This window comes from Nomascus leucogenys, chromosome 6 (genome assembly GCF_006542625.1).
Source record: "Nomascus leucogenys isolate Asia chromosome 6, Asia_NLE_v1, whole genome shotgun sequence".
NCBI classification, from domain to species: Eukaryota; Metazoa; Chordata; class Mammalia; order Primates; family Hylobatidae; genus Nomascus; species Nomascus leucogenys.
Genome location: NC_044386.1, coordinates 52,016,608 through 52,036,396, shown reverse-complemented (window position 1 = coordinate 52,036,396; position 19,789 = coordinate 52,016,608). Strand labels below are relative to the sequence as shown.

At 36.6% G+C, this 19,789-nt stretch overlaps 2 protein-coding genes across 13 annotated transcripts in view; one reads left to right on the top strand and one right to left on the bottom strand.

Moving 5' to 3' along the window:
• Positions 1–4,149, top strand: part of GALK2 (galactokinase 2) — a 179,007-nt gene extending 174,858 nt beyond the window's left edge. For 3 of the 5 annotated variants that reach the window (XM_030814117.1, XM_030814116.1, XM_030814118.1), the window contains one exon: positions 3,573–4,144. In XM_030814117.1, the coding sequence (XP_030669977.1) occupies positions 3,573–3,780 (208 nt within the window). In that variant the 3' untranslated portion in view covers positions 3,781–4,144. Of the gene's footprint in view, positions 1–3,572 lie in introns of all 5 variants that reach the window. The other 2 variants (XM_030814115.1, XM_030814114.1) reach the window with 1 other exon arrangement.
• FAM227B (family with sequence similarity 227 member B) overlaps positions 1–19,789 on the bottom strand; it is a 281,662-nt gene that overhangs the window by 18,345 nt on the left and 243,528 nt on the right. Inside the window, exons 13-18 of one of the 8 annotated variants that reach the window (XR_004030437.1) lie at positions 15,924–16,021; positions 12,075–12,235; positions 11,032–11,109; positions 9,823–9,897; positions 7,383–7,452; positions 616–781 (exon numbers count right to left, since the gene is read on the bottom strand). Coding sequence is in view for 5 of the 8 variants with exons in the window: in XM_030814109.1 (XP_030669969.1) it covers positions 4,187–4,276; positions 7,383–7,452; positions 9,823–9,897; positions 11,032–11,109; positions 12,075–12,235; positions 15,924–16,021 (572 nt within the window). In the remaining 3 variants the exon portion in view is untranslated. Of the gene's footprint in view, positions 1–529; positions 782–4,012; positions 4,277–6,521; positions 8,119–9,822; positions 9,898–11,031; positions 11,110–12,074; positions 12,236–15,923; positions 16,022–19,789 lie in introns of those variants that run through there. The other 7 variants (XM_030814111.1, XR_004030439.1, XM_030814109.1 and 4 more) reach the window with 7 other exon arrangements.

Here is a 19,789-nt window from a genome sequence, read left to right as displayed (position 1 = left end):
CTAATATGCATACCCTGTCAAAAAAAAAAAAAAAGAGGGGGCGAGCCATTTCAGCTCCCCTTAGGGGTTCACTTCTCTTTGGGCCTCTTTGACTTATGAATATTTATGCCATTTGCAGGACCCAAACCCACTGCTCTTCAATGGCCTTTAAGTGGCTTACATTTCTAAAGTAGACATGTGGGCATATTTTCTTATCCTTTCTCATTTGAACACTGAAGGCTGTGGTTCTCGACTGTAAAGCAATTTGAAGGCACGGTGTCTAACCTGGCTGTAAAAATCATAGAAACTGCTAGAAGGTCCCTTACCTGTGATTCTTGCCATTTCCCAGAGAGCAGAAGCTAGAAGTCTTCCCAAGTAAAAAAGTACACTGCTGATTGCTTATATTATATATAATTTTAAAAATATTTTAAGGGAAATATTGTAGTCCAGCAGCCATTTATTAGAACCTATTAAGTTCCTAGAATTGTGCTGGGCTCTGTTCAGAGAGATGGATGTGACCTGTTCCTAAATTCAAGATTTCCTGAAATAATTTATTTCATATCCATTTGTATAATATATATTTACTTATTTAGAAAGAAATGACACAGAATTTAAATACGAGGCATAATTTCTTACCTTCCCTCTTTTCCAAGTGTGTAGTGCAGTTGGGTCTCCTGGATCTCCTCCCCACCTTCTCCATTGCTCTGTATCTTGCAACTTAGTAAGCGCCTTATGGTCGAATTAGTTCACTTAAAAGTAGGAAATTTGATTTTGGCTATATTGGGTGCCTGGACAGTTAATTCTGTGAATACACAAGGATCAAAGAGAACATTCCTCATAATCTCCATCCCTTGTCTGCCCTAGCCTTTGCCATCATGCTTTATAAAGCAGAGGCTGCCTTTGTTGCTTTAACAAACCCTTCTACGTTATTCCCAGTCCAGCCATCACAATCATCAAAGTGGGATCCGAGGGATTTTAAGGTTTTGGTTTTTGTAATTCTTGTATTGCCTCTCTGATGTGCAATAGCTCAGGAGATATATTTTTAATGTTTTATTGTTCTTCCAGAAAAAGGCGCAAACGTGAAAAGTTCACTAAACGCCCTTGGTTCACTTACTTTTCTTTCTTAATTTAAAGTGTATATTGGTCTCCTAACTTTTGGTCTTCTCAGAATTTCTATGGCATATGCCAAAGGGCCTATTAAGCACCAGCAGGGAACACTGCAGACAGATCTTTCTGCCTTTATAAGTGTATATAGCTGGGCAGGCTGCTGACCAGCTGTTGGGGCAGCCCTGACTTGTGATCAGATGTGCCACTGACTTGGGGGCAGAAGGCTATTTATAATAGCACTTATCATTCTTCATTTGGGAAATTTGAGCCCTGATGATTTCAGACCGTGTGACTGATGCAATTCAGTCCATTTTCATCTGTAGCAGACAGGGTGGTGACAGAGCAGCTCTGGAGACTCAGTAGCAAATTATCTTTACCTACAAAGACTTCCAGCTTCTGCTCCCTGGAAACTAGTAAAAGTCTCAGGAAAACAGACCTCTGGCCCAGTTCCTATATGTTTTACAGCCAGATTAAAAACAATACTCTCAGTTTGCTTTAGGTTCAATTTTGAAAAACAATAGCTTTCAAAAACTGTTCAAATGAGAAAGTATAATAAAATATGCCTTTTAGAAGTTGGATTGAGGACCTTTAAAGACTTAATAACTTGAGTCCAGCAAAATGGCATATTTCGGATCTTAGAAAATCAAAAAGAAGGCACACTGTTCTTCTCTAGACCATGTCATGGCTGGCTTTAATGCCCATATTTTAGGGTCTTCCAGAGACACTTCAGTGGCACCTCAGTTTTCCCCAGCATCTTCCACAGTAAGAGTTTGATGTGACTGCATATGACAACCATTTTTTTTTTTTTTTTTGAGACGGAGTCTCACTGTGTCACCCAGGCTGGAGTGCAATCTCGGCTCACTGCAACCTCCACCTCCTGGGTTCAAGCAGTTCTCCTGCTTCAGCCTCCTGAGTAGCTGGGATTACAGGCGTGCACCTGGCTAATTTTTGTATTTTTAGTAGAAACGGGGTTTCACTATGTTGGTCAGGCTGGTCTCGAACCCCTGACCTCATGATCCGCCTGCTTCGGCCTCCCAAAGTGCTGAGATTACAGGCGTGAGCCACTGCACCCGGCATGACAACCATTTTTTAAATCCAACAAACTGCAAACAGGCCCTTTGCCAACCTAGAAATTTAGAATAATCCAAGGATCCCAAAGTCAGAGAAAATTTTTAGCCTAGATGATGGGATTTCAGGCTTAGTTCAGCTACTGGGCCATAAGTTGAATGTTTAAGGGATAGGAGGAGATCAGTGATGTTTATTTGTTTGTAAGCATTTTTTTCTTTCTTAAATACCTATTTTCATTTGAAAAGCATATTTTAATATATATAATACAGCAGATGATAAAAAGAAATCAACTGAGAAGAATCATTGACGGGAAAATCAATTACTGACATGAGGTAATTCTGATGTTCTAGAGTAGAGGTAGTATTCTATTGATATGTCCAGGAAGTAAAGTATCTCTTTTAGATTGAAAAAAAGAGACAAAATTGTGCTAAATTAATCATAGAGCCTTTAATCCACTAATAATTTAAAGTGAATTTTGTTAAGAAGAATTAATTGTAAGTACATGTTAACTTTCGTATCAGGATAAATTGCATCTTTTAAAGCTAAGTGATCTGTGTACATTGTGATAGGGCCTTTCACTTTGGTTAAAAATCTTAGGTTTGAAACTGTGCCTGGTTTACAGTAACTAAAATTAACTCTTGCTGTGTGGTCCTTTATATAGTTGTTGCCATCCCAATCAGATACATGTCATCTGATGTCAACTTCTGAATCCAGTAATCACAACACCTCCAGAAGGCACAGGGAAGGTGGTGTGGACCTCTAGGGACTGCCATCCCCTTTGTGGAAAGGCTTGGTTAATTTTCCATTAGAGATTCAACCAACCACCCACCCAACCTGGAGTTTAATAACAAGCTTTTTGTTGATAAGTTTATTCAGTGAACTAGGCTATCTGTTCTAGGGGACTGATTCTTCTTTGTGAAACAGCCCGGCCTTAAGAATGCAGCTGAAATAGCCATTGGGGAAAACTTGTGTAAGACTGTACATTTTAAGTTTTGATTTGCCCTCATTTGGAGTGACCTTCTGATTCAGGGTTGCCTGCATTTCTTTTACCATTGCCTGTTTTATTTTAATGCCTCCTTCCTGATTTACCTGTAAGCTTGCTATACCACTCTTCAAGTGGCTACTTTATGGAATCAATATTACAGTGGGTTATTGCCAGTCATGAAATGGGAGGAGTACTGTTGACTTACCACTTGGAGTCAAAACCAGGGACTAGATTTAGATACAATGAAAAAATTCCACATCACTGTCTGAAACGGTATAAATGTCTTAACGTCCTAAAATGTTTGATGACACCTAAAAACCCCGCATGTATTTTCTTCTTAGAACTTAGATAGGCTATGTGTTCTACAAACACCAAGCGAATCACTTGTATTTTCATGTATAGGTTCTAATATTTTTTTTTCTCATTGTTTTAGGAAGTTTGGGGCTCAAGGGTCACGACTTACTGGAGCAGGATGGGGAGGCTGCACAGTATCAATAGTACCTGCGGACAAGCTGCCCAGCTTCCTAGCAAATGTGCACAAAGCTTATTACCAGGGGAGTGATGGGAGCTTAGCGCCGGAGAAGCAAAGTTTGTTTGCTACCAAACCTGGAGGCGGGGCTTTGGTTTTCCTTGAGGCCTGAAAAAATGTAAAAAGTCTCAGAGAAACTATTTAGGGCACTTAGGAATTGGCAGGACTTTCTATGCCACAGTAAATTAATCTTCCTTCTGTTTTGTATTATGATGAATGGTTGCTATTATATCAAGATATATTTTCAAAGAAATGGTTGAAAGCTCTCTATGCTTCATAATGATTATTTTTCCATCTTAAAATATGGTTTTACTATTAGAGCCAAGATCATGCTTGGACAGATCTTTTAAGAATAATTTACTGAGATTTATTGATTTGAAGATTTTAAAGATGAATGGTAAAATACACTCTTAATACTGATTACATGGATTGGACTTGAATTAAATATATTGTTACAATTAACTGACACCACTGAATTGTATGTATTATTCTTGAATAGAGTTCATTTCTGGTTTCTCTTAGTATTCTTCCTCAAAGTTGTAGTTGTCTGTTGATGATGATGACGATAGTAATGCCACACATTCTCTCTCAATTTCAGCTTCAGAACGCTATGAAGATAATACGTGATTAAAGTTTCACAGATTTTCTTGGACATTGTATAACTGAATGTGAGATTTCTCCAATTATGAAGAGAGTAAGGATTTTTTTTTTTTGACAAAAGGAGGATACAGGAAGAAAATTCAGACTCATTTGAATATTTTTAAACCATGTGACATCATATAAATAACCACTTTCAATTCTTTTGGCCCTGAGCTATCTCCATTACTTAATAGAAAAACTTAGATAAAAAACACTTTAAGTCTCTTCTATTCACATTGAAATAAAGAATTATCTAAATGATAATTCAGATAATTCAGTTTGTTCATGGAACTTACTTTCTTATCACTCTTTTTCTACTACTTTTTCTCAAATACCTCTCTAATCCAAGAGGCACCTCCAAGAAATCCCACACACTCCTTATATCCCTTTTTTGCTTGTCTAGAAAATCTTGTTTGTATATATGCACCCCAGTGTAAAGCAGGTATGCAGGTATGTGGGTGAAAGTAACTATGAAAAGACTTAATGAGTTCTGGGATTTGTAATGGTATTGATGGGTACCTCTGTATGTATATCAAGAGTGGGTAGAAATGTTTAGCTGGTGATGGCAAATGACTGGCTTTCTCTTACAGATGGACTATAGGAAGCACTTTCTGAATTACGTAATGATTTGGACCAAAAAGTATTCTGCTGAAATACTCAGGTAATTGAGATAGCAATGGTTTTATGGCATGAATTATCCAGAAAAAATCACAATTACTTATTATTCTGTGATTTCATTAGCTCATTAATGTTTAACTCACAGATTGGGCATCACCATCTAGAATTTCAGTTTAAGGGAGGCCTGCGCAAAGCTGGTTTTATTTCTTAAAGGATAGCAGTCATACATAGAATACTAGGAAAGCCAATATTCTATTTTAAAATAAACTTCTGATGCATTTTCATTCTTAGCAGAGAGGTAAATGCTTGAGAAAGCTGGAGTCAAATTTGTTAAAATAATTTTGAGTTCTATAAACCCAAAAATCCGAAACCTGAATTTATTTAAATTTATAATCCTTTATTTTTTAATACCGTGCCATTTTCCACAAAGGATTTGTGGTTGGTATATAATTCTTTAAAGATACCTGGATCAGTGTAAAAAAAAAAAAAAAAGGCACTTGTCATTGCTTTGCTGTTCCATTTACAATTTTCACCAGGTGATTTCTTCTTCACAAAAGGTGAGTAAAAATTTCCAGTGTGCACTCTTCTTTGGGTGACACACATGGTCATTCTAAGCAAGGAATCTATTCTATATTTGTTTTGATTTCTCTCTTGATAAAAAGAACTATGTTTCAGTCTTACTATCACTATGTGGTATTCTAGACGTTATGAGAGATGCTAAACTTACCTGGCAGGGATAGGGCCGGGACCATTAGAAAAAAGATCATGTAGTAAATGGACTTTGAGCATGGCCCTAAAGGATAAGTAGAGTTTAAAAGCTGTGGAGTGCACACTGCAGATGAGCAAAGCCCATGGTTATAGGCAAACATGGTGCGTGTAGGAGGCTCAGTGAGAGTGAAGGGTTTGCGTTGGTATGTAGTGAAGAATAAGATTGACTACACTGGCTGGAGCTAGCTTTTGAAGAGTCAAATCCAGGCAGCATTTAGATCAGGGGTTATAGCCCAGCAGCCCATGGGCCACATCTGGTCTGCAGATGGATATAGTTTGGCCCACAGAATGACTAAAAACTTGGGCTCCAAATCAGGAGATTGTATAAGCAGTATCAGATATTCTGGATTACTCAGAATCTGGATTACTGAGTGGTGGAATATCTGATACTACTTGTCCTACATTTCTACAGGGCATCAATGAACTAGGGCTGAGATAGCAGCTGCCTTGTTAGATGAGGCATGGCTTTCCCGTGCGCTACAGTTTCCACAACTGCTTGTATAATAGTTTCCCTGACACTCACATCATTTACCACTTACCAGCTGAGGTCACTTGCCCTTTATCAGGACACTTGCACTGTTGTTTTCCTATTCTAATTAGGTATTTCTCTGTGCCCATGTTCCTATCAATAGTCGGGAAGATAGACCGAAGAAAAAAAACAAGAGAGAATGAATATTTTTGTGTGTGGATGTAAAAAATAGTCCTTAGCTGGGAGTGGTGGCATGTGCCTGCTATCCCAGCTACTCGGGAGGCTGAGACAGGAGGATCACTTGAGCTGAGGACTTCAAGGCTGCAGTGAGCCATGACTGCAGCACTGCACTCCAGCCTGGATGACAGGTGACAGAGTGAGACCCTGTTTCAACAACAAAAAAAGAAAAAGAATAGTCCTGTTTGCTTATTATACTGTCCTGTTTGTATATTATACAACACTGAGGTGTTTCACTCTTCCTATCACTTTTCTGGCCCATGTAGGAATTTGATTTGACCCATTTTTGACATTATACTAGCAGCCAATGGGATTGCTCTAGATTTTTGAATGGAAGCCTTGACATGCTGAAAATAAAAGGCTCTCCTCTATCCCTGACCTCCAATTCTCCAGTGTTCAGACATATTATACACTAGTCTCTACATGTTCTTGTCTGTTGGGAGGGAAGAAGCCCTTCAGACTTAACAAGACTGCCCATAAGTAAAGAGAAGCAAAAGAGAAGATGACAAGGAAAATCAGAAAGATGGAACAGGCTCCTTTCTTTTCTTTCTCATACTTGAGTCCTGTTTAGAACCTTATCATATTCTGCCTTGTGTTTCCATTAATTGAGGGCAGGGACCATTCATCTAACACAAATGTTGGTACCCAATATGATTTTGTTGAATTATTAATGAAAAACAAAATACAACTTCAAACATCAGTGATTATTAGTTTGTAATTCTAACTGCATTTGGAGCTTTTCAGTTACATAAACTGTTCCTGGTCAGAAGCTGGAAATGGGGAACGTGAACATGAGTTGTCACTAAATATGTAAAACAGAGATTTTCTTACATGTGCATGTGGATGATTAAGTGACAAGAATGTATCCTCTCCTGCCACTGTAATTTGGGTGTGCTACCATACATTGCTTATGAAATATCGTCCAGTCTATATAAAAGAAGCTAGAGAGAGAATTCTCAATTATTTTCAGAAAGAAAACCTACCAGTTTATGTAGGAACGTCTCAAAGTCCTGTTTCACTTCATGAGGTTTCTTGGTAGCCTTTGCTTGGAGTCTAATCATGGAATAAAGAAAATCAGTAACCAAACTAATTGTCCTTGTATTGACACCATCTAATAGCCAACATTTATTAAGAATTTAATATGCTGGGCATTCGCCAAGCACTTTACATATATTAATTCAATTACCCTTAAAACTTCTGAAGTAGGTACTCCTTTTATCCTATTTTATAAATGAGGAAACAGGCTCAGATAGGTTCAGACAACCACCCCCGCTGCATGTGCAGGTGTGCAACACACACACACACACATCCACAATAGTCATACACTTAGCAAGGAGACAGTCTGAACCCAAGCATTGTGACTCAAGCCTTCAATTCCACCCACTGTGTGGTTCTCGTCCCAGCCGTGGCACATCCTCTTTAGTTAGCTGGTTCACACAGTACTGTTCTAACTGATTCCACTCATGAGGCTCCAGCCCAGAGTTTAAGGAGTGACAGTGGGGAGAGAAGAGTAAAAGAGACTGGCAAGGGAGAAATACAGGAAAGAAAGAGAGGGAGATGGAAAAGGCCAGTGGGTGAGAGCGCTTACTAGACTGTATGCTCATTGTGAGCAGGGATCCAGGAATCTCATGGTATCTGTCACCAAGTATTCATTCAAGAAATATTTATGAAGGACTTGAATGGTTGAATTCAGGAAGCAGTAGGAACCTTTCCAGAGATCTAAGAATGAGGGGAGAAGCAATGGTAGCTAGGCAAGGAAGGATAGAAACTTGAGACAAGGAGAAACATTAGTAAAAGTAACACAGATGAGAGAAAGAGAAACGGAATAAAGGATATATAAGACTATTAATTTCACTGGCAATTTTCAAGTGAAATATTTAAAACCTATTTTTCCATGAAATTGGCAGGAAGTAAAATTTTCTGCAAATCCCAAATGCACATTGCTGAAGCAGCAAGTTTAGATGAGCTATTTAACCCCTTGCCAGGCCTATCCAAGGTTTCTTCAGCAGTTAGACTAGTGCACCCCTGAAGGCACAGTGGGATTACTTAGTCGGAAGTTCTCTTGCATTTGTGCTCTGTGACTGGCACATGCGCCCTCACTCATTCTCTCTCTGCTTGTTTTGTCTTCTCAAGCTGGGTTTCCTCCTCACTGATTGCTCTTTAGGCCTCACATTTTTCCTTCCATGCTTGTCTCGAATCTGGCTCTTATGGTGTCGTTTCTCAGTAACACCTTCTTAGAATCTCCTTGAACTGCACAGTATCCTTAGAATCTGTCTCATCTCACTAAGTAAAATCACTCCCTCTTCCAAGTCACTCTTTTAAAAAGTTTACAATCTCCCCTTTAAAAAAAAATAAGTTTTATTGAGATATATGTTACATACCATAAAATTGACCCATTAAAGTGTACAGTTCAGTGGTTTTAGTACATTCATGAAGTTTTATAACGTTGCTAATCCTCCCTCTTTCTGATTGCCTTTCCTCTCATGAATATCTCTTTTGAAGATTACAAATGGAAGCTCATACATTGTGCCTATAACTTTAACAAGCACATGGGATTTCTATATCCAAATACATATGTTTCAACAGTGTGCTATTGCATTAAACATATTTGAATACTTCTTGTGAGTTACTCTGAGAATTGTCCTACATTCTTCTGCATATTCTCAGTGGTGAAAACTCTTGTCCTATGTGGATTTGATTTTTGGAAACTTGTAAGAGTCACCTGGAATGGAACCTTATAACAGGTGTTGTGAAGCAGAAAGCTGGGTGATAAAGTTTTTGGTGAAAAGTGAGATAAGATCCTAAAGTAGTGGGTTGAATTTTCTCATGTGACTGGAAAACTAGCTTTATAAGTTCTAAAATAGTATTTAGAAGTATGAAGTGTGACTGGCACAAAGTTATAGTCTCCCTAGGGGGCTTGTCTGAAGGGCTGAACTTGTCTGGTACTTCTTATTCTGCATGTGCTTGCGGGTGTGTTGGAAGAAGTAGGTTAATCTCAATACTTTATAGTTTTTCTTCTTATAGTTTAATTTATAAAATAAACAAATGAGCCCAATTTTTCTTGCTTCATTGAGGAAAAATGTTTATATGCATAGAGGAAGAAGGGAAATAAAAAACTAGCCCAAGAGAGACCAGCTAAATCGGTTGTTTTTCTAGTTTACAACTTCCATAGGACGGGGCAGGCTTATAGGTTTATTTTGAAAAGGGCTTGAGCTTAAGTCCTATGGCTGGAGAGTAAAAATAGATGATGATAATGTTTAGCAATTAATTAGCAGAGTAGATGATTTTGTGATTAAAGAAAGTTAAAATGTTACTCCAGATTAACTGTTAACTAGAAAACTTTTTTGCGGTTTTGTGGTTTTATTTAACATCTCTTCAATTAAAGATGATCTTAAGCACTACCAAGTTGAATAAGAGACAAACCTATCAAGCTCCTTGTCAATTCTTTCCTGCTGCCGTTTTAGAAGTTTTATTTCTTCATTAATTCTGAGCTTTTCCCTATAAAGTCAAAGTTTGAAGTTAAATTTTAAAATAATGCAGGCATTACTAATTGCGAAAGAATAAATCAACAATTTACTGATATACACGTGTTAGTAAAAGCCCTCTACAAACGAATTCATTCCCTCCCTATGCACTATTTAGTGTAAAGAATCCCTCAGCACATTCCCTCTTACAAACATATGCCGAAGGTATCACACACCACACCTGAGTACAGCTGGACTCCACCTTCTGCTACCACAGGGGCCCTCTAGAAAGGTGTCCATCCGTTTTTCCCACTAAGCACAGGAAGTCTAAGGGATATGTGTGTGTGGACGTACACATGCATCTGTGGGTGGGTGGGTGGGAGAGAGGGGAATGGGGACTCTTGGAAAGCAGGGGTGCAGGCTTTTAGATCTACCTGCTGGATAGGACATAACTGGTGGTCCTCCATTTACCTCTCTTGGAGGTGCTCCTTGGACAGCAGGAGGCACCCAAAAGGGAGGATCATCCTTTCTCCCCCTAAAGGCAATGACATCTCAAGGCAGTAACCTTGACAGCCATGGACAGAAGAACTGGACCCTGCCAATCTGTTCTGGTAAAAATTGATGGATATTCGCTCACTAACCCATTCCTGGCTTCCTAGCACATAAGATTATCATGACTGACCACAAGCAATTATTTTACAAATTATTATGAATAACTGAAAATGTTCCCCCAAGAAAACATTTCAGGAAGGACTTTGCTGCCTTGATTTCCTTGCTTGACACCAGCCCAGCTGCCACCCCATCTCCAAGGAATTCCTTCCACTGCAGGGAATTTTTCTGCTAGTCATCCAGGGCTTATCTTTGTAAATGGACGATACTCCAATCTCCATTCCCTGGAGCTCTTGCCTCTTCCTGTTGGGGTGCACCCCTCCAGTCACACCAAGCAAAGCTTCCTTCCTTTCTTCTGTCCCTCTCACTTGCCATGGCTCCATGGTTACAACATACACCCTTGACACTTACCTGAAAAGAATCTCTGAGTCTATAAGATGCTCAGACATGACTCTCCTCATCATTAACATAAGGAACTTAGTTTAGATGATTTCTCTGATTGTTTCCAGCTCTTAAAAAGTATTATTTTATATTTAACAATAGTATAGCATCAACTTACATCCTAAAATCCTTTTGGTTCCTTGCAAATTGTCTTTTTGCCTCCTTTATAACATCACGGTATGTTGGAGCAGGTAGTGTGCTAGGCTTATTATTAAGGAATGATTTTCAATTAGAAACATTTGGGAAGTAAATAGTACCCTTCACAGAGGAACCAAGGGGACCATGTGACCTTCACTTTTCAGTAATGAAGAGTCTCAAGTATAAACATGAATATTATGTCTGGAGTTACACTCAGAGGACTGAAAGAAGACAACATCACTTTAAACTTGTGTCCCATTATCTCAACCACAGCAACCACAGGGCACTATGATTTAATAGTCTCATAAATCCTGTAATTACCTTTTGTATGTGTTTGTTTTAAAAGCAGCAACTTGTTAAATGTAAATATTAAAAATTACCAAAATATTAAAAATGTACCAAAATTCATTTTTTTCTTATTTATTTATTCATTTTTGACTCAGGGTCTTGCTTTGTCACCCAGGCTGCAGTGTGGTAGCATGATCATAGTTCACTGTGACCTCAAACTCCTGGGCTCAAAGGAGTCCTCCTGCCTCAGCTTCCTGAGTAGTAGACAGGTTCTCACTATCTTGCCCAGACTGGTCTTGAACTTCAAACTCCTGGGCTCTAGCAATCCTCCTGCCTTGGCCTCCCAAAGTATTGGGATTACAGGCGTGAGCCTGTAAGACTCTCTTTGGAGAAGGCTAGAAGCCCATGCCTCATAATTCTGACAAATGTTTGAAACCAGTCACTGAACAGTAAAGTTGCAAAGATAGCCTTTTATCAGAGAACCAAGTATACCAGTTTTAAGTTATTTGGTTAATGTTTGTTTTATTTTTCTTACATGCAAAATCATAGCATTAGATCTAATAAAGAAAAGCCAAACATACTACCAAAGTTTTAAGCATAAGTAAATATTAATACTAAAGAGAAGCATTGATAAAACATACATTCAATTTTTTTCTCAATTGAGACATTCAGTGAAACGTTTTGAATATTATTTTTGAAACAAATTATATTAAAGCAAAGCTTTAAAAAGGATATGGTTCCTGGAATATCCTAGTGAGTTTAATCTTGGTTTTCTTAGAAGCTTTGGAAATACCAGCCAGCTCATGCATCTTAAGATAATATAAAATCAATGGACTCTGACCTCCAAAATTGAAGAGAACACGATTAAACTCTGGACCAGTACTACTATAGTGCGACTGTAAGAGGAAGAAAAGAATCAAGACGATGATTACTTTTGTGTTTCTAAAAAACTGTGAATAAAATATAACTTCATATTTAGCATAAATAAAGTTACCATTTGATATATTAAAATAAAGGAAATTCCAGAAAGCATCTTCTTAATTAGAGGAATTTACCAAAGTATGAGTCTGTAAGTATGTGCAGTAAGGCTCTTCTACCCTTTTGATTTATCATCAGGCTTGCATATAGGCAATAGATATTATTCAGTCTTAAGAACAGAAAAAAAAAATAAAGAAAATGAACAAAGCCAGGAAAAGACATAGGAAAAATATCTGAACAAATGATGGTCTAAATTTTCAAAATTTATGAAAAACACATCCAAGAAGTTCAGCAATCTCTAAGTAGAATAAAGTCACACCTAGCACATCCTAGACAAAGTTTTTAAAAATAAAGACAAGAAGAAAAACCTCAAAAGCAGCAAGAGAAAGCAACTCATATATAGGGGAACTTTAAAAGGATTAATAACTAACTTCTTATCATAACAAACAGGCCAGAAGGCAGTGGGATAGCATCAAGGTGCTGATGGAAAAAAAAAAACCTGTTGACCAAAAATTCTATGTCAAGAATACAATAACCATAAATATAATTACTCCAAGATTCTATTATTCCCTTCTTATGGGAGAAATGTCAGTATAGCAACTACTAATATTTTAAGTTTTCCTCAATCTTTGTAATACCATTATGAAAGATTTTTTATTGATTCCACTTACTGTGGGGAAATAAAATTTTGTTTTCATTTGCTTTTATTGATACATAAAGTTCGCTTAATTTCTTTTGCTTATGGTCACTTTTTTATTCTATAGGTTTTTGCAAAAAATATGTTTCAGAATTCCTAGCAGCTACAAAATCATTTCAAATAATGGGACTATCATAATCAATAGCAATTCTTTGCTAGTAAAAAGTTAATGTCAATATCAGACATGTTTTCTATGATGTAAATCACTCCCTCATTTTAAGCTCCCATGATAATTCACATTGGGTTATATATAGCTCAATCTTCAAAATGTATGCAAAACTAGCCCAAGCTCAGTTTAGATTTTTAAGAAATTTGCCTGTCTAGATATATATTTTGCAACACTCTTCCTGTTTCTTTCTTGGGTACTATAAGATAAACATTCTATCTTACTAAAATTCTAGAAATAGACATTTCTGTTATTTTTCTGCAGTTATCAGTTATTAAGTTAAGAAAATCACAGTTTGCAGCCCTTTTTCCTCTATAAGAATTCATGGTTTTTAAGAGTACTTCAGCCAGGTAAGAGGCAAATAGGTATTAAATGCAAATCCCATGTTGTTGTTTTTGTTTGTTTGTTTTTATTTTTTTGAGACGGAGTCTTGCTCTTTCGCCCAGGCTGGAGTGCAGTGGCGCGATCTTGGCTCACTGCAAGCTCTGCCTCTCAGGTTCACGCCATTCTCCTGCCTCAGCCTTCCGAGCAGCTGGGACTACAGGCGCCCGCCACCAGGCCTGGCTAATTTTTTTTTAATTTTAGTAGAGATGGGGTTTCACCGTGTTAGCCAGGATGGTTTTGATCTCCTGACCTCATGATCTGCCCGCCTCGGCCTCCCAAAGTGCTGGAATAACAGGCGTGAGCCACCGCGCCCGGCCTGGTGTTTTGGTTTTTAAAGCAGAATGTCGCAAGTTAACCAAAAACCTCTTGCTAGAGACACTCCAAATAGCCAAACCAATGAGCAGAAACCCTAATGTTTCCATTCATCCCATGAAAGATAATAGCAGAAATTTGTCAGAACACTTTAAGATTCCATGAAACAAGACTTTTATTGTGAAGTCAACCTAGCCTAAATTCAAAGAATCAAGCAACTCCATAAACTTAAGAATGATCATAAGGGATGAAATAGAAAGTCCAAGGGGTGATTTGGGTGCCTAATTTCTCAGTTAATTTATTAAAGGATAATTGCTACAATGAGTAGAAAGCTAAACATTGATTTTTGAGGCTTGAATATATGTTCTGCTAATGCTCATACCCAGTGTCACTTTCAGGGACTAGAAACCCACAGGCACCCATTTAGCATCTGGACAACTTTGGTGCCTAGAAAATTTTTCATCTTGAGCTGAAATCTATATCCCTGTATCTTTCACTTATTTTTTGGCAAAAGTTATACTTTTTTTGGAGCCATACAGAAAAACTCTAATTCTGCTTTCCTACAGTAGCTCTCTACGTATTTGAAAACAGTTATTATGGCCTTCAGAGTCTTTTCCTTCCAGAAGAAATACTTATAAATAGTTTGGCCATTGCTGAAGCAATATGATTTCAGAGCTCTTCGTAATTAGGTTTAGATGAGGTTGTCAATGATGGAATTGGAGTCTTTATAAGAAGAAGAAGAGACCAGAGCTCACTCTCTCTGCCATATGAGGACACGACAAGGAAGAGGCCATCTGCAAGACAGGAAGAGAGCCTTCACCAGAAAACCAAATTGGCTGGCTCCTTGATCTTGGATTTCCCATCCTCCAGAACTATGAGAAATGAATTTCTGTTGTTTAAGCTACCCAGTCCATGGTATTTTGTTATGGCAATCCAAGCTGACTAGTACAATGGGACAGGGCAAAAAATGCAGCAATGTGCTATACTACTAAAGATATATTTCCAATTTCTGTTGACAGCATCCTCTGAAAAAGGTTGTTTAATCTGTTACAAACCCATGTGTTAGCTACTAAACAAAGTACAAGAGACCATTTTTAGTGTTTGCTGAAGACCAGATATACAATTTCTATTACTTATCTCTAATTTCTAAATCTGGCAATATTGCCCCAAAGGAAATGGTGTGACATTGTCATTGATTCAAAATTGACTTCTATACATCACCAGTTAATATCTGAAGTGCCTGCAAACCATCCTTAGCCTTACTGTGAAGGTCAGAATAAAGTAGGAGGATATTTTATTAAACTTGGGTTATTAAATACCGGGAAAAACATAAATACTGACTTTCAGAAAGTGGTTTTTATATAGGCATAATTTTTAATTTTAAATAAATTATCTTATCAGACTTGACAAGATGATGTAGACAATATTTTAGCAATAAAGACTGTAACCAACTTAAAACCTAATTGTCTAACAAATTAAGATACCAAATTCAGAATTTCGGGTCAATAATCTCATCAAATTTTGGCTAAGGCAACACATGGTGGTGAGTACATGAAATCTCTACTTGCATGGCACCTTCAAGAATGTCGAGAAACTAAGCATTCAAGACTCAAGAGTAACAGTATCTACATGTGGTCAATTATTCTAGGACCATGGCTTAAGAAGTAAGGACAGGTCAACTATTACTGATACTCCTTTGAAGTTTTGCCTGCAGCTTTGCTGCTTATTCAGATCATATTCATGTGCAAACACCAGATGGAGCCTTTGTATGTCAACCAAAGGAGAAACAGTGACAAGACATGTTGTGGGGAAAAAAGATAAATATTATGATATTTTTCATTAGAGATGGGGATATTTTCAGAAGAAAATAAAACTTTTTAATATTAAGATTAAACCTCAAACAAATCTCTTTTGACCATTAAATTCTTTTTCAAAATATATGGTAAGAATGTAATAACCAGCATTGCCTATGTACAGCACAGTCAATTGCAATTATATTGCAAATTAAACAAGTATGAAATTTTTTCATAACTATTATACTCCAAACCTTTGTTGCTAGTCTTGATAATCTTGATTCTTCCTTGGATATGGGCAATGTATATGCTCTTGGATTGTTTAGAATCTTTATAATATTGAAGTCGATAGCTAAAACAGAAAATAAAATACTTTTTAAAATTCTGGTATTTTTTTCCTTCACAGAAAAAGCATGATACCTCTTTCGCCTTTTAACGATGCACCCTAAACATGGAGAAGGGCAAACATGGATAAAGAGTGTTAAGACATTGTTATAACTTGTCCCAAAGAGGAAATAAACATTACATTTCATATTTTTACTCAATAGGGCTTTATTATTATTATAAATATTCATTTATAAATGAAATAAAATTCATTTATTTACATTATGTCATCCTCGCAAACCATTCGATGAGCTAAGAAACATTTTCCGTAATTTACAGTTGAGAAGACTAAAGTGCAAGTTCTATGACTTGTTTACGCTACTATTTACTAAGTAGTAGAAGGAGAGGACACAAATCTAGGTCTTTTGCTTCTAAGTCCAGAGCAATGACCCTCTAATTAAATGCAATAAGCAACTTGGGCCTCTACCTGTTAGAGTCCTGTTTTTCCATATTCTGACAATACACCCAGATAAGACGAGACTTGATGACCTTTCCTTTCAACCGGCATGAATATGTATGAGGGTACAGAGGGATTCGTGCCACTTCTTAAAGGAAAAGAGAACCATGTGATTTAATCAGATATGTCAATCAGCCTAAAAGCACAAGCTAGGTATTAAGTGTATCTTAACATCCGAGAAAAAAGGTGATCTGAGAGGTTTGTTCTAGACTCTGGCACTGATTATCAGTTACTGGGTAGACTAATCAGATCTAGTGATTGTAATGTTGATGACAAACCTCTTAAGAGTTAAAGAAAGTTACTTGGGTTGATTTTTGACATTAGACATTAGGAAATATTAGGCATTAGCTTGAAATACTAAAGGCAGGTAAGCATTTATGTCCACCGGGGATTAAAGAATTGGTTAGCAAGGAACTTACATTTAAACATTTTGAGTAGAAAGAATATTAGATTTAGAATTAGAATGGGCAAGAAAAGTAATAAACCATATTTTTTTCTTCAAAATTTGCTCAATTTTGAAAATTCTTAAATACACATATAATACTTAATATATATGATATTACTTAATTTCTAGTCTTCTATGAACCAGTATAATTAAAAAAATAAAAGAACCTCTCCTTCATGTTCACTGTACACACAATAAAAAGCTTACTTTTCAGATCACCTGAGCTTAATTGTGGAATTGCTATTTAACAGACAGTAGTATACATTAATATGAGGCAAAATATCTAAGCTGGTAGTAAGGCAATGGCAAAATAGTAAAGCAAAACAATTTGAAGAGAAAAAGAGTCAAATAAAAATTGCAAAGAAACTCATCTAGATATGATGACTAATCAATAACATTAAAATGCCTATATTTATTAGCTTTTTTCCCTCTAACCCATTGATTAGTTTTAGGGAAAAATGTTAATATTCCCCCGAATTATAGTTTTAGTGCCTCTTCTGTTCTCAGTATCTCTGAAAGCTTGGGAATATTACCTGAAAATCCAAAAATGACTCTATCTGATAAAACTATAATAAAATATGTCTTAACTGTTCTTACTAAGCCTCCAGAAATTTCACTAGTGAAAAAATGTTCCAGTCTTCCTCCACTTGCACTGGGAAACTTTCATTTCCATAATTATCTCCTATTTATTTTTGAGATGTTATCCCCCCTAAAAGGGAGACATGTAAGTAAGTATGGTTATTACTATCCACTTTTGCAGTTTTTATTCTAACAGTCTTCCTGAAATGCAAATAACTCCTACATGTTGGAAAAATTAAAGAAAGGTCAAGTGTAGGCCACAAATATTAATACAATAATTGACTAAACTATAGAAACAGAAAAAGTATTGCTGATAGATACACTTTAGAATATATGTAATTAAAATCAGAACTACTCTCAGAAAGAGACTTTTAATCTAGTATTGAAATGCAAGATAATTCAAGAAAAGGCCTCATACTTGCATTAAAAGACAGACAAATGATGCAATATTTAACTTGTTAAAAGATACAAGTATCATTTTCCATGATTCCTGATTTGGGTAACTGGTTTTTCCATTAACCAACCACACCAGATAAAAGCTCTACTTTATAAAGATAGTTGGTATCAAAGCAAGAATTTTTGAAGCTAGACTACTTCAAGATCAGATCTTTCAGTCATTTACAAAGAGAATACCTGAGACCCAAGCCTGATATAATTTTACCGTCGACTTTTAAATCCTGTAAATGGTCAGAATTCCCGAGATTTTTAGTTGTTCTAATGAAGTCTAGGAAGGAATCCAATAAGACTCATAAATAAGAACTATAGAATGCACCAAAATAGCACAGTAATAATAATTTTAGAAGCTCAAGAGTTGGAATGTACCTTGGAGAGAGGGGTAGAAAAGAAATGCCAGGAGAAATAAAGAGAAAATATAGGTATCCATTAGGCAAAATGTATGTGATCTGAGCAAATAAAAAATAAAATGTGAATGCAATTTTGTCCAATAATATAGGAAAATGATGAGTATTTCAAATAAAGTATTGCATATTCATGAGTTTTTGAGACCGAGTCTTGCTCTGTTGCCCAGGCTGGAGTGCAGTGGTGCCATCTAGGCTCTGCCTCCCAGGTTCAAGTGATTCTCCTGCCTCAGCCTCCTGAGTACTGAGATTATAGGCGTTCACCACCATGGCCAGCTGATTTTTACTATTTTTAGTAGAGACTGGGTTTGACCATATTGGTCAGGCTGGTCTCGAACTCCTGACCTCAAAAGATCCTCCTACCTTGGCTTCCCAAAGTGGTAGGATTACAAGCATGAGCCACCACGCCCGGCCTCGTGAGTATATTCTTAATGTCTTATTGTGTGTATTTTCTGATCATGCTTCTCTGACTGTTTCAGATCTTTATATGCATACTTCCAAGTCCTTTCAATCTGATCATCTGCAGGCCCAGTCATTGGTTTGTATATATATTAAATCTCAAATGAGTTATATCTCTCTACATACCTACTTACAGATCCATCCTCCCACCTCTCTGTGTGAAATTCATGGTTCAAATTGGCAAACTGAAAGATTAAGGACCTTCACAATGCTCTAAATTAGAATTGCTTCTCCTTGTAATGTTATGTTAACATAATATACATAATTATAAATAACTTCACAGAGAGATTATACAGTCCGAGTGTTTATACATATACTTTGTTAACTATGAAGTGTATGCTTATGTAGGTCACTAGCATCCTTAGGTTTCACTAATTCTGTACCAAATTTAGTATATTCATATCACATTTGGTTCCCAAGGAAAGTGCCATCTTATTATTACTTTATTTTGGCATTTTTGGGAGTTACTTTTATCCACTATTTCTTACTATGAATTATAGTTGTATCTCTAAGGACCAAATCATTGCTCAGGCAAGTTATAGATGCAAGACACAAGTTATTATTTTTAAAGTATTTCTATTTTTTTTATAAGAACCAAAGTGACAAGTATCTGAATAAGAAACTGATGTATTTATTTATGAACTAAGGCTCTGTGAAGCCAAACACTACATATGTTTTATAAAAGAGTAGCTTTTAAGCTTAAGATTTGATCAAAGGTGCTGGTGAAGAAACTTATTGACCCATTTAAAAATCTTTCCTATAGAATGAAAAACATTTTTTAAAAATCCACCACTAAATGGGTTCAGAGGCAAAACTTAGAGCATACCATCTGATAAATTACTTTTCCCATGATATGTAAATTTATCTACACAAGACCTTTTAGGATGATATAAAATTGAGACTAATTTAATTGTATGTGGAGTACAAACTATGCTTATT